The 13,401-nt window shown below is 47.3% G+C and overlaps 1 protein-coding gene across 1 annotated transcript in view; it reads right to left on the bottom strand.

The window, feature by feature from the left end:
• unc13d (unc-13 homolog D (C. elegans)) overlaps window positions 1-11,690 on the bottom strand; it is a 147,178-nt gene extending 135,488 nt beyond the window's left edge. The window contains exons 1-2 of the mRNA XM_069923281.1: window positions 11,557-11,690; window positions 11,011-11,437 (exon numbers count right to left, since the gene is read on the bottom strand). Of these exons, the coding sequence (XP_069779382.1) occupies window positions 11,011-11,437; window positions 11,557-11,690 (561 nt within the window). The remainder of the gene's footprint in view (window positions 1-11,010; window positions 11,438-11,556) is intronic.
• Between the last annotated feature and the right edge of the window lie 1,711 nt (window positions 11,691-13,401).

Genomic DNA, 13,401 nt, shown 5'->3' on the forward strand with positions numbered 1-13,401 from the left:
AATCCTTGGAGGTCCTGCTCTTCAACCTCTTTCCTAACTCCCTAAACTTACTGTGCAGGATGTTTATCCCACTCCTACCTATGTCATTGGTATCAATTTGTACCATGACCTCAGGCTGGTCACCCTCCCTCTCAAGAATATTCTGCACCCACCCAGAAACATCTTGGACCCGCGCACCCAGGAGGCAACACACTATCCTGGAGTCTGACTTGTGGACACAGCGTCTGAGGAATCACTGCACCCTGTCCTGAGCAAAAACATCCTGATGAATCTTTCAATCTCCCGAGCCCAAAAATTAAGTTCAGATTTATTGTCAAAGTATGTACAAGTCAAGTTTATGGTCATTGGATTGCACAAGTACAACCCGACAAAACAGTGTATCAGTGCAAAACACCTGACGTAATACATATCAGCCAGCAACACATATGCAGGACAAGTATGCATATCGACAAATAAAAATTGCTTCGTGGATATTAGAGAAGATGTTCAGTGTGAGCAGTTCCTTTGGTCATTCAACAATCTCACTGCCCATGGGAAGAAGCTGCTCCTCAGCCTGGTGGTGCTGGCTCTGAAACTCCTGTAACTCTTCCCCGATGGCAGCAGCTGAAAGATGCTGTGTGCAGGGTGGAAGGGATCTTCAATGATATTGCGGAACGATCCCGGTGGATCATGTCGATGGTGGCGATGGAGACTCTACTGATCCTCTCTGCCACTCTTATGGCCCTATGGAGTGACCTCCGGTCCATTTCTCTGCAGCTACCACACAACACTGTGGTGGAGCCAGCCAGGACGCGCTCAATAGAGCTCTTATAGATGGTTGACATAATGATGGTCGGTAGTCTTGCCCGCTTCAGTCTTCTCAGGAAGTGAAGTCGCTGTTGGCCCTTCCTCACAAGTGAGGAGATGTTGAGTGTCCACGATAAGTCTCTAGTTAAGTGACCTCCAAGGAACTTGATGTTCTCCACTCTCCACTACAGGGGCATCGATGTGTAGTGGAGGGTGGTCATTCCTTGTTCTCCTGAAGTCCACGATAATTTCATTTGTTGTCTCCATGATGAGATTTAGGTTATTACTCTTGCACAATTTCACAAGATTTTCCACCTCTTCTCTGTCATCACTTCCTGAGATTCTCTTTCCAATGGGCCAGGCAGAATTTCAACTCAAACATCTTTTTAATCCCCAGCACCCCACCTCATGATAAATCTCTGCACCCTCTCCTGTGTAAACACGTCCTCATGAATCACTCCTCCCTCTCCTGTGTAAACACATCCTCCTGAATCTCTCCACCTTCTCCTGTATAAACACATCCTCGTGAACCTCTCCTCCCTCTCCTGTGTAAACACATCCTCATGAATCTCTCTACCCTCTTCTGTGTAAACACGTCCTCATTAACCTCTCCACTCTCTCCTGTGTAAACACGTCCTCATGAATCTCTCCTCCCTCTCCTGTGTAAACACATCCTCATGAATCTCTCCATCCTCTCCTGTGTAAACACGTCCTCATGAACCTCTCCACCCTCTCCTGTGTAAACACGTCCTCATGAATCTCTCCTCCCTCTCCTGTGTAAACACATCCTCATGAATCTCTCCACCCTCTCCTGTGTAAACATATCCTCATGAATCTCTCCACCCTCTTCTGTATAAACACGTCCTCATGAATCTCTTCACCCTCTCCTGTGTAAACACGTCCTCATGAATCTCTCCTCCCTCTCCTGTGTAAACACATCCTCATGAATCTCTCCATCCTCTCCTGTGTAAACACGTCCTCATGAACCTCTCCACCCTCTCCTGTGTAAACACGTCCTCATGAATCTCTCCTCCCTCTCCTGTGTAAACACATCCTCATGAATCTCTCCATCCTCTCCTGTGTAAACACGTCCTCATGAACCTCTCCACCCTCTCCTGTGTAAACACGTCCTCATGAATCTCTCCTCCCTCTCCTGTGTAAACACATCCTCATGAATCTCTCCACCTTCTCCTGTATAAACACATCCTCGTGAACCTCTCCTCCCTCTCCTGTGTAAACACATCCTCATGAATCTCTCTACCCTCTTCTGTGTAAACACGTCCTCATTAACCTCTCCACTCTCTCCTGTGTAAACACGTCCTCATGAATCTCTCCTCCCTCTCCTGTGTAAACACATCCTCATGAATCTCTCCATCCTCTCCTGTGTAAACACGTCCTCATGAACCTCTCCACCCTCTCCTGTGTAAACACGTCCTCATGAATCTCTCCTCCCTCTCCTGTGTAAACACATCCTCATGAATCTCTCCACCCTCTCCTGTGTAAACATATCCTCATGAATCTCTCCACCCTCTTCTGTATAAACACGTCCTCATGAATCTCTTCACCCTCTCCTGTGTAAACACGTCCTCATAAATCTCTCCTCCCTCTCCTGTGTAAACACATCCTCATGAATCTCTCCATCCTCTCCTGTGTAAACACGTCCTCATGAACCTCTCCACCCTCTCCTGTGTAAACACGTCCTCATGAATCTCTCCTCCCTCTCCTGTGTAAACACATCCTCATGAATCTCTCCACCCTCTCCTGTGTAAACATATCCTCATGAATCTCTCCACCCTCTTCTGTATAAACACGTCCTCATGAATCTCTTCACCCTCTCCTGTGTAAACACGTCCTCATAAATCTCTCCTCCCTCTCCTGTGTAAACACATCCTCATGAATCTCTCCATCCTCTCCTGTGTAAACACGTCCTCATGAACCTCTCCACCCTCTCCTGTGTAAACACGTCCTCATGAATCTCTCCTCCCTCTCCTGTGTAAACACATCCTCATGAATCTCTCCACCCTCTCCTGTGTAAACATATCCTCATGAATCTCTCCACCCTCTTCTGTATAAACACGTCCTCATGAATCTCTTCACCCTCTCCTGTGTAAACACATCCTCATGAATCTCTCCACCCTCTCCTGTGTAAACACTTCCTCATGAATCTCTCCACCCTCTTCTGTATAAACACGTCCTCATGAATCTCTTCACCCTCTCCTGTGTAAACACTTCCTCATGAATCTCTCCACCCTCTTCTGTATAAACACGTCCTCATGAATCTCTCCTCCCTCTCCTGTGTAAACACATCCTCATGAATCTCTCCATCCTCTCCTGTGTAAACACGTCCTCATGAATCTCTCCTCCCTCTCCTGTGTAAACACATCCTCATGAATCTCTCCACCCTCTCCTGTGTAAACATATCCTCATGAATCTCTCCACCCTCTTCTGTATAAACACGTCCTCATGAATCTCTTCACCCTCTCCTGTGTAAACACTTCCTCATGAATCTCTCCACCCTCTTCTGTATAAACACGTCCTCATGAATCTCTTCACCCTCTCCTGTGTAAACACATCCTCATGAATCTCTCCACCCTCTCCTGTGTAAACACTTCCTCATGAATCTCTCCACCCTCTTCTGTATAAACACGTCCTCATGAATCTCTTCACCCTCTCCTGTGTAAACACTTCCTCATGAATCTCTCCACCCTCTTCTGTATAAACACGTCCTCATGAATCTCTCCTCCCTCTCCTGTGTAAACACATCCTCATGAATCTCTCCATCCTCTCCTGTGTAAACACGTCCTCATGAATCTCTCCTCCCTCTCCTGTGTAAACACATCCTCATGAATCTCTCCACCCTCTCCTGTGTAAACATATCCTCATGAATCTCTCCACCCTCTTCTGTATAAACACGTCCTCATGAATCTCTTCACCCTCTCCTGTGTAAACACTTCCTCATGAATCTCTCCACCCTTGCAGTGAACTGGGATTCACTGGGAGTGTGTTGTGCTGATGGCTGGCCCCGGCTCCGCCTCATCTTCTCTCATATAGCCCTAGTTTCCTGCCTAAAGCCAGAACCCTTCTGAAGATGATTGTGAAACCCGACCTGTCGAAACCTGAGGTCAAATAAAGTCAACACTCTGAGGCTGAGCAGGACTATGCTCAGTCTTTAGTCCACCATAACTGTTTTTTACTCCCTCGTGGCCCAGTGCAACATGCCAGCCATTACAATTGATAACCAATAACTGAACTATATTATTTATCACTACAACATTCCTCCCTTATCAAACTATCATCAAATAAATGAATAATGCTTAAACTACTTTTAAACCAGTCAACTTTTGATACTGATTATTTTCAATATCAACTTCAATTTCCAAATCACATATTTTCCTGGATGATTAAAAAAAACACAGATTTTCAAACCATAAAATACAAAGTTCTCCACACTATTACATCATGAAGTCTTGAAATATCCTCGGTGGCTGTCGCTGACGCTGCAGTCGCTCTCCTTGTATTATCTGGCCCACTTCTGGACTGCTAACCGCGATGTCCTGTTCAGTTTGTCTACCACCTTGATGCTGGTTTCCAGTAGTTTCTCCTTCTAGCTGGTGACTTCCAGATCCATCAAGTTGGCCATCTTGGCTCTGCTCTCTCGCAGCTTCGTCTGGCGTCAACATCACTGGAGCATTGCAACAATAATATTTTTTCATGTGATGTGTTTCTGTCATAAGTAACACCTTCTGGGGACTGGATTGTCACCTGATTTTCTTCTCTGGACACCACAATATATGTTTGGGGAATAAACGGTGTGTCCATTTTATTCTGATTTTATTTCCTCACCAGTACCTCATCCCCTGGTATTACATCTGAAGGTCTGACATTCCTTTTCCTGTCCACATACAGTTTTGTTTCCCCATTTCTTTTAGCATCGTGGTCTTCCATTTCCTGGACTTTCACTATGTCAACAGCCAGTGGTATTTTGGTTCTGATCTTTCTTCTGAACAAGAGTTCTGCTGGACGTTTTCCTGTGGTACTATGTGGTGTCGTTCAGTATGCTACTAAGTAGGTCAAAAGAGCTTCTTTCTAGTCCTTGCCTTCTACTTGAGTGATTCTCATTCTTTCCTCCAGTGACTGATTCTGACGTTCAACTTCTCCATTGGCCTGTGGCCACTTTGGTGTAACCTTGTGGTGGTGCACACCAACGGTTCTCATGAATTCTCGGAATATCTCTGATATGAATTGAGGTCCATTGCCTGAATGCAAAGTCACTGGTAAGCCATGTCTGGCGAAGATCTCCCTCAGTGCTGCGATAGTCTTTTCTGCTGTTGTTGATGTCATTATGACATACTCATAATACCTGCTGTAATAGTTGACAACCACCATAATCGATTCTCCAGTTGGGATGGGCCCAAGAAGTCTACTGCAATATCCTCCCATGGACCTGCTGGTAGCAGTGTGCTTCGTATCGGTTCAGGTTTGCTTGTTACCTGACACCCATGACATGATCTCACCTATTTTTCCACATCTTTTTCCTTTCCTGGCCACCAAACTTTTGTTCGGAGATTTTGTTTTCCAACAACTCCCAAATGTCCCTCGTGAGCCAGTGCTACCATCCTTCCTCTCAATTTCTGTGGAATGACAAATCGGTTTCCCCTGAGCACACATCTTCCATTTATGCACAGTTCATCTCTGATGGCCACATAGGTTTTGTTTTGACAGTTGTTCCAGTCACCACTATTGATCCGATCCCTAATGTCCATCAGTTCTGGGTCCATGCATAATTCCTCCTCACTCTCCCTGGTTTGTACTGCTCATGGTGTAGCATTCACCGCAACAAATCTCACGAATGATTCAGCCTCCATCTCAAGCGTCGAGTGCTTTACCCCATTGTCTTTCAGCAACCTTGATAGTGAACCTTGAATCACCATTATTGTTTTTCCCTGCTATGTAAATCACCCTGTAGCAATATTGTTGTAATCTCAGGATCCATCTTTCAATTCTAGCCCACGACTTTGATCTCGGAGAATAAATGGCTTCCAGATGTCTGTGATGAGTTAAGAGCTGGAATTCTATGCCACATAGATAAGCTTGGAAATGTTCGCAGGCCCATACGAGTCCCAGGGCCTCCTTCTCTGTCCGTGAATAACGTCTTTCAACATCAGTAAGTGACTTGCTCGCATATGCATTCACCCTCCATTGTTCAGAACTAAATGTCTGGCTCTCCTTGGCTATGTGGTGGAGAATGACATCATTGGCCCCGATCCCGATAGGATCCACCTCCTGTTAGAGCTCCCCATTCCCAGGACCACGAAGGCTTTGAGGAGATGCCTGGAGTTTTTCTCAGGTTACGCTCAGTGGATCCCTCAATATGCTGATAAAGTTTGTCCTCTCTTAAAAGCCACTGATTTCCTCCTCTCGGCTGAAGCCCAACCGGCTTTTAACTACCTCCGGAAGCACATTGCAAAAGCCACCATGCACACAGTGGACGAGAGTGTACCTTTCCAAGGCAACGCCTCAGATATAGACCTGGCCGTTACCCTCAATCAGGCAGGCAGGCCAGTTGCAATTTTTTTGCGGACACTACAAGGCCACGAGCTCCGATACTCATTGGTGGAAAAGGAGGCTCAAGCCATTGTAGAAGCTGTGAGGCTCTGGAGGCACTACCTGGCTGGTAGGAAATATATGTTTTTCACTGACCAGTGCTCGTCACATTCATGTTTAGTAATGTCAAGAATGACAAGATTTCTACGTGGAGCATTGAGCTCTCCACCTACAATTATGACATTGCCTGTCGGCCAGGAGCCCTTAGTGACCCTCCAGATACCTTATCCAGAGGAAGCTGTGCCTCTGCACACACTGGCCATCTCCGGTCTCTGCATAATGAACTCTGCCATCCAGGATCACCCATGTGACTCATTTTGTCAAGGCGTACAATCTGCCCCACTCCAGGCCAGGTATTGCCAGGTCTGCGCAGAGTGCAAGCGGCACTTCTACTGACCTGCAAAGCACACCTGATCAAGCCATCCAGGCTATTCGAACAGTTCAGTGTCGATTTTAAGAGACCTCCACGAACAGGAATGCTTTCTTCCTCTCTATTATTGATGAATACTCCCGCTTCCTGTTCGCCATTCAGTCATAATGGCCCTGAACTCCATTTTCACCCTGTTCAGGTATCCCAGCTATATTCAAAGGAATTGGGGCTCATCCTTTGAGTGACGAGCTACGTCAGAACCTGCTGGTGAGAGGCATCGCATCCAGCAGAACTACCAGCACTTCCTCAGCACTCCCCCGGGGGAGCGGGCAGGTTGGAAAGGAAAACACCACAGTCTGGAAGGCTGCCAAACTGGCCCTGTAGTCAAGAGGCCTTTCAGACTCACGCTGGAAGGAAGTCCTCCCTATGGTGATCCATTCCACCTGGTCGCTACGATGTACCATGATCAATGCTACTTCTCATGAGCTCCTATTCATTTTTGAGAGAAAATCGGCATCGGGAACTACACTCCCAATCTGGCTCACCACTCCTGGTCCAGTCCTTCTCAAGAAGCACTTGAGGAGAAGCAAGACCATTCCCCCCCCCCCCACCCCCCGATGGGTGGAAAGGGTGAAACTGCTCCACTCCAATCCCATGTACACCTATGTGGAGCACCCAGATGGCAGGGAGGACACCGTCTCCCTCAGGGACCTGGCACCCGCTGGAACAGAGGGTCCATTGCCTCAAGTGCCCTGTGAGCCACAGAGCTCATTCTCGCCACCCCCAGTCAGGGCATCAAGTTCAGGGGGAAAGTGCATCCCCTCTCCACCGTTGAGCTAGAGACCCAGCACGCCTCTCCTTCCTCACAAGGGGACCAGGAGACCTAAGGAATCCAAGGCCCTTTGGTGCTAAGACACTCTGCCAGGATCTCTTGACCCCCCGGACCACTTAAATACATCCTCATGAACCTCTCCACACAAGCACATCCTGAAGAATCTCTCCACCCTCTCCGAGTAAAAACTTCTTAATCAATTTCTACACGCTGTCCAGAGTAAACTTATCCTGATGAATCTGCACCCTCTGATCCAAAACACCTGCCGAGGATTCTCTCCACAGTCCCCTGCCCAGTCACATCTTTTTAAATCTCTGCACCCTCTCCACTGTAAACACACCTGGATGAATCTCTGCCTCTCTCCACCCAAACACACCCTCCATTGCAGGAATGGAGGTTGACAAGAAGATCCTGCCAAACAGACAACACATCTCAGGGCTCCCTTTTCAGTGAAGGAAGATCACCACCATCTTCAATATGCTGGGACCGTCTTTGGTCAGGTGTGGACAAAGGTCTTTAAAAATCAAAATTTCAGTCCCAGCTTCAAACTCACAACCACTGGGCTACAGCATTTCTCTGGACCACAGGTCATACACAATACACACACATTATGGGTGGCACAGTTAATGTAGTAGTTAGTGCAACGCTGTTACAGCGCCAGTGACCAATGATGGCATTCTCCACCACGTAGCAATGTCTGTAAGTAGTTTGTACTCTCCCTGTGTCTGCATGGGTTTTACCCGGGGGCTCTGGTTTCCTCCCACTCTTCAAAATGTACCGGGGTATGTAGGTTATTTGGGTGTAATTGGGTGGCATGGACTCGTGGGCCAAAAGGGCCTGTTATTGTGCTGTATGTCTAAATTTAAATTATTTATATCTTCTTCTTTGGCTTGGCTTCGCGGACGAAGATTTATGGAGGGGGTAAAAAGTCCACGTCAGCTGCAGGCTCGTTTGTGGCTGACAAGTCCGATGCGGGACAGGCAGACACGATTGCAGCGGTTGCAGGGGAAAATTGGTTGGTTGGGGTTAGGTGTTGGGTTTTTCCTCCTTTGCCTTTTGTCAGTGAGGTGGGCTCTGCGGTCTTCTTCAAAGGAGGTTGCTGCCCGCCAAACTGTGAGGCGCCAAGATGCACGGTTTGAGGCGTTATCAGCCCACTGGCGGTGGTCAATGTGGCAGGCACCAAGAGATTTCTTTAGGCAGTCCTTGTACCTTTTCTTTGGTGCACCTCTGTCACGGTGGCCAGTGGAGAGCTCGCCATATAACACGATCTTGGGAAGGCGATGGTCCTCCATTCTGGAGACGTGACCCATCCAGCGCAGCTGGATCTTCAGCAGCGTGGACTCGATGCTGTCGACCTCTGCCATCTCGAGTACTTCGACGTTAGGGGTGTAAGCGCTCCAATGGATGTTGAGGATGGAGCGGAGACAACGCTGGTGGAAGCGTTCTAGGAGCCGTAGGTAAGTATACAGTATATATATATATATATATAGAGAGAGAGAGAGAGCGAGAGAGAGAGAGAGATAGATATATATACGCATACACACATAAATATTTCAAAACAATTTACTTGTTTCCTGTATGTCCATATACTGTGTGCATATATAAATAATTTAAATTTAGACATAAAGCACGGTAACAGGTCCTTTCGGCCCACAAGTCCATGCCACCCAATTACACCCAAATGATCTACCCAAGGTTACAGGACATTGTTCATCAATCTCACAGCCTGTGGGAAGAAGCCATTTCCCAGCCTGGATGTCCTGATGTTGATTCTCCTGTACCTCCTTTGTATGGGTAGTAGATTTTCTTCCATGACCAGGAAAACTTCCAGCAGGAAAAATACCATCAAGACCATCTCAGAAGATTCTAAATTCACTGGAAGGATGAGCAGACCAATTATCAGTGTCCTCTTGTGAGTCAAGACATCACTCTGTCACACTCTGCACATACAGGTACATGAGAGGACGAGTTTAGAGGGATATGGGCCAAACTCAGGCAAATGGGACTTGCTTGGTCAGCATGGATGGGTTGGGCCGAATGGCCTGTTTCTGAGCTATCGGACACTATGACTCCTTGACCTTTGCATTCAGCAGCAGACTCCTGAAGCAGACACTATTTCAAGCTTTATCATGGGACGAATACCAGGCAGAGAGAGAGAGAGAGAAAACAAATTCATGGATTCTTCAAAGCGTTCGTGAAGAAGGGCAATATTCTCTCTGTCTCCTGGAAGCTTCTTTTTTAAATAACAAAAAAATTAAACGTACAGCATAGTAACAGGCCATTTCAGTCCGTGCCGCCCAATTACACCCAATTAACCTACAACCCTCGGTATGTTTTGAACAATGGGAGGAAACCGACGCCCCCGGGGAAAACCCATGCAGACACGGGGAGAACGGTCAAACTCCTTACAGAATCCTGGTCCCGATCGCCGGTGCTGTGAAGGCATTGCACTGACCACTACACCAACCGTGCCACCCCTTCTGACCACTGAAGGACCAGTGGGAGGGGGGAAACACTGGGAACGGGACCAAGAATTTGGACTCCCTTTATCGAGGGCGCACAGAAACTCCCCGTGAGTACACTATCTCACAAATGACCCACCCACCCAAACTATTGGACACTTCCTGTCTGTGGAAGGGTCTGCGGTCTTTACATTGGCCTCATCGGCACCTCAGAACCCAGCAACACAGGTCGTCCTTGATCCTGCTTGAGGAAAAGGGATTAAATAAAACACCCAGATCAATCCCGTCCTTGGTCATCACTTGGTAATGTACTGTTGAGCCAATTGTGACAATTAATATCCTTTCATTTATAGGCCTGGAAATGAGAACACTTGCAACAGGATCACACAGATCACCACTCCATCTGTGTTCAGTTGACCATGGAGATGGGATGCCTGCAAATGGCCATCATGAACATTCCTATTCTTAATTGGCCATTTCCAACGAGTTCCCTCTTGCTAATCACTCCTCAGCAAGCTTGCCTACCTCCTGAACTGATGCAGTCGTCCAAAAGCATGGTCAATTCTGCATAGAAAGCATCAGCTTTCCAGCACGTCCACAGCCAACTGCTGCCCGCCATGCGTCGGCAAGAGTGCTCTCCAGCCGGGACTTTGCAAGTTTAAAGCTGCCTTTTGTGCCGGGTTTCCTGACGGATTCCCTTCCCAGACTCCTCATGGGATTGAACCTGCAAGCACCCTGGTAACAGAACATTCACGCGGAAGTCGACTCCCCAAACCTCAAAGACCTGAGGACTCTCGGGGAGGCCATTCTGCCCTTCAGTCCTACCCTGCCCTTTGGTGAGATGAGATTCCAGCTCATTTCTGCCCCGAATCATCCTATCACTTTCCACCCTCTTTCTCACAATATGTAGACATTCCGTTTATCTTTGTCCACTGCTGAAACGTTGATGCCCTTACCTTGCAAAAATGTATTTCATCAACATTCAAAGTACTGCCAATTCTCCTGCAGTAGGTGGCACTCCACCAATATACCTGGGGACGTGAGGCGGCAGCGTTGGTCTCCGACCAAGCCACAGACCTACCCAATTCCTCCTCAGCCCAGCTTGCGAATGTCACAGCAGCAGAGAAACTTCCTGAGTTCTGAGGCCCAGAGCCCCCAAACCTCACCAGTACATTTCCAGGAAAGGCCAACCTTTTCCCAAGCACCCCTGCAGCCCCACATTCAGCCCACTTGGGCACAGAGCAAGCCTGCGGGGATACGGTACCTTCCTCTGACGAGGCTGCCTCTGTCCGGTGGGAGGGGAAAGGAAGGGGGTGGGCTTCTTCTCCGAATTCACAGCAACAAATGAGGTCGTCAAATGGACACCTCCGCCGAGTGCAGCGCCTTCAACGAGGGATCAGCAACCGATGAATAAACCATGATTCATTTTAAGAAATGGCTAACCGACCCGTTGATGGTCGGAAGCACAGGCAGCTCGTCCAGCTCTCTGCCTTGTGACATACTTTCCAGCAGCGACGGAAACCACAAACCTATCTTTGACGAAATGTAGCTGCACACTCAATGATAAGCCCATGTGACACATGGAGAGTGCAAACGGAACCTTCCTGCTGTTGATTAACTGAGTGGAGAAAACCATCATTGCCTAAATCTCTTGTATGTTGAAACAAACAGCTGCTCAACTCTCCTTGACTGTTCAGCATCAAGATCATCAGGCAGAACAGAGAAACACACAAACTGCAGACGTTGGAATCGTGAGTGAAGAAGGAGAAGGAGTGTCTCAGGGAGACAAAGAGCCTGTCAGCATTTCGGGGCAGGACACTTTAGCAGCAGACTACCCTGGTGGAGTATTCATGGTCAACAGTGAGCTGTTCAACCACATTGTAGTATATCTCTTTTTATATATTTTATTCATACATTTTCAAACTCAAACAATTTCCAATAATCAGTCACAAATTACAGTTATCCATTGTGTCCAAGATTCACCATTGAGCAACCCTCCCCTCCCACCCATTCGACAGACCACAATTGCATACAACATTTAAGACACCTAAAACAAAGGTCAGGAACAGATTAGGGATTTGACACGACCTGACAGCTGGTGCCCAGGCTGGTACATTTTTCTTGACTTTACTTGATTGGGCTGGAATGGACTTCGCCCCCCCTGTGATAGTACAGATTCTATCACCATTGTGTATATGTACAGATTGTAGTGTAGGATGACTGTGGTTGGCTGAGAGCGTAGCCACACTTACTGGCAGGTCTTAAAGGATTGCACCTAGCCAGACCAGGTCATTCTGGACTGGTCGATCTACATGTGATACGCTCCAGTCTTTTAGTTAATAAAAGCCTTGGTTTGGATCAACAAGTCTTTGGTTCTTTTAATGCGCTCTACACCCCCCTCCCCATGCCGTTCCCTCAGTAGAAGGTTAGACAGGGAAGGCAGGGAGGTGAGATATGCAGGTCCACACTACAACTGTGCTCCTATAAAATTTCAATATCATTGCCAAATCTTTATGTTATATTTTTCCCTTAGCGTGTAATGGTCAGGCAGGAGTTGGATTTCCAGGTAACTGCTATGCACTTCCTGGCCACTGCCAATGCGATCATTACGAATTGGATTTGGAGAGCTTTATCGTGAGTCCTACATCCACTATGTTTCCCAACAGCAACAACTCAGGATCCTACGGGAATTCTTTGCCTATAATTTTTTTTCAAGGACTTGACCTAGTTCCACCTAGAAGGGTCTCACCTGGGTATGTGTCCAGGTTCCGTGCTCAAAGGTTCCTGTCACAATATCCCATCTGAAGGATTGGTCTGATAATTCTGGTTTAGCCTTATTCAATGTTTGCGGGTGTCAATATAGCTGGTGAAGAAAGTTAATCTGCACCAACCTATACTGTGCATTAATAATCACGATCATCCTGCTCCCACACAGGTCTGACCAGCACCGCTTATCAATCATTGGCCCTGTGAGAAACAGAAGTACCTTCACAGAATTTGCTCAAGACAAAAATTGAGAACAAAGAACATTTATTATACAACAATGCAAAGTTGGGTGCTTCCCCTTACCCTGGGAATGCACACACATACTGGGGCTCACCCAACTTTTATACAGTTCATTTCAGTGTAGTGGTACCCTCCCCCCCTGACATTCTTCTGTCTCCTAGATAAGTTTGGCATTAGGCAATCCTGTCTGCCTACATGCTGTTTCTGTGAACTTGGAGGACCAGGGGGTATCCTATCTGAGTCCCATCATGTCATTGTCCTTATTCACCTGCCTTTGTCCTTATTCACACCTTCCCAACACTCAGCGCTTACTAACTCTTATATGCAGAACTTGCTAATTC

This window comes from Narcine bancroftii, chromosome 3 (assembly GCF_036971445.1).
Source record: "Narcine bancroftii isolate sNarBan1 chromosome 3, sNarBan1.hap1, whole genome shotgun sequence".
Taxonomy (NCBI): Eukaryota; Metazoa; Chordata; class Chondrichthyes; order Torpediniformes; family Narcinidae; genus Narcine; species Narcine bancroftii.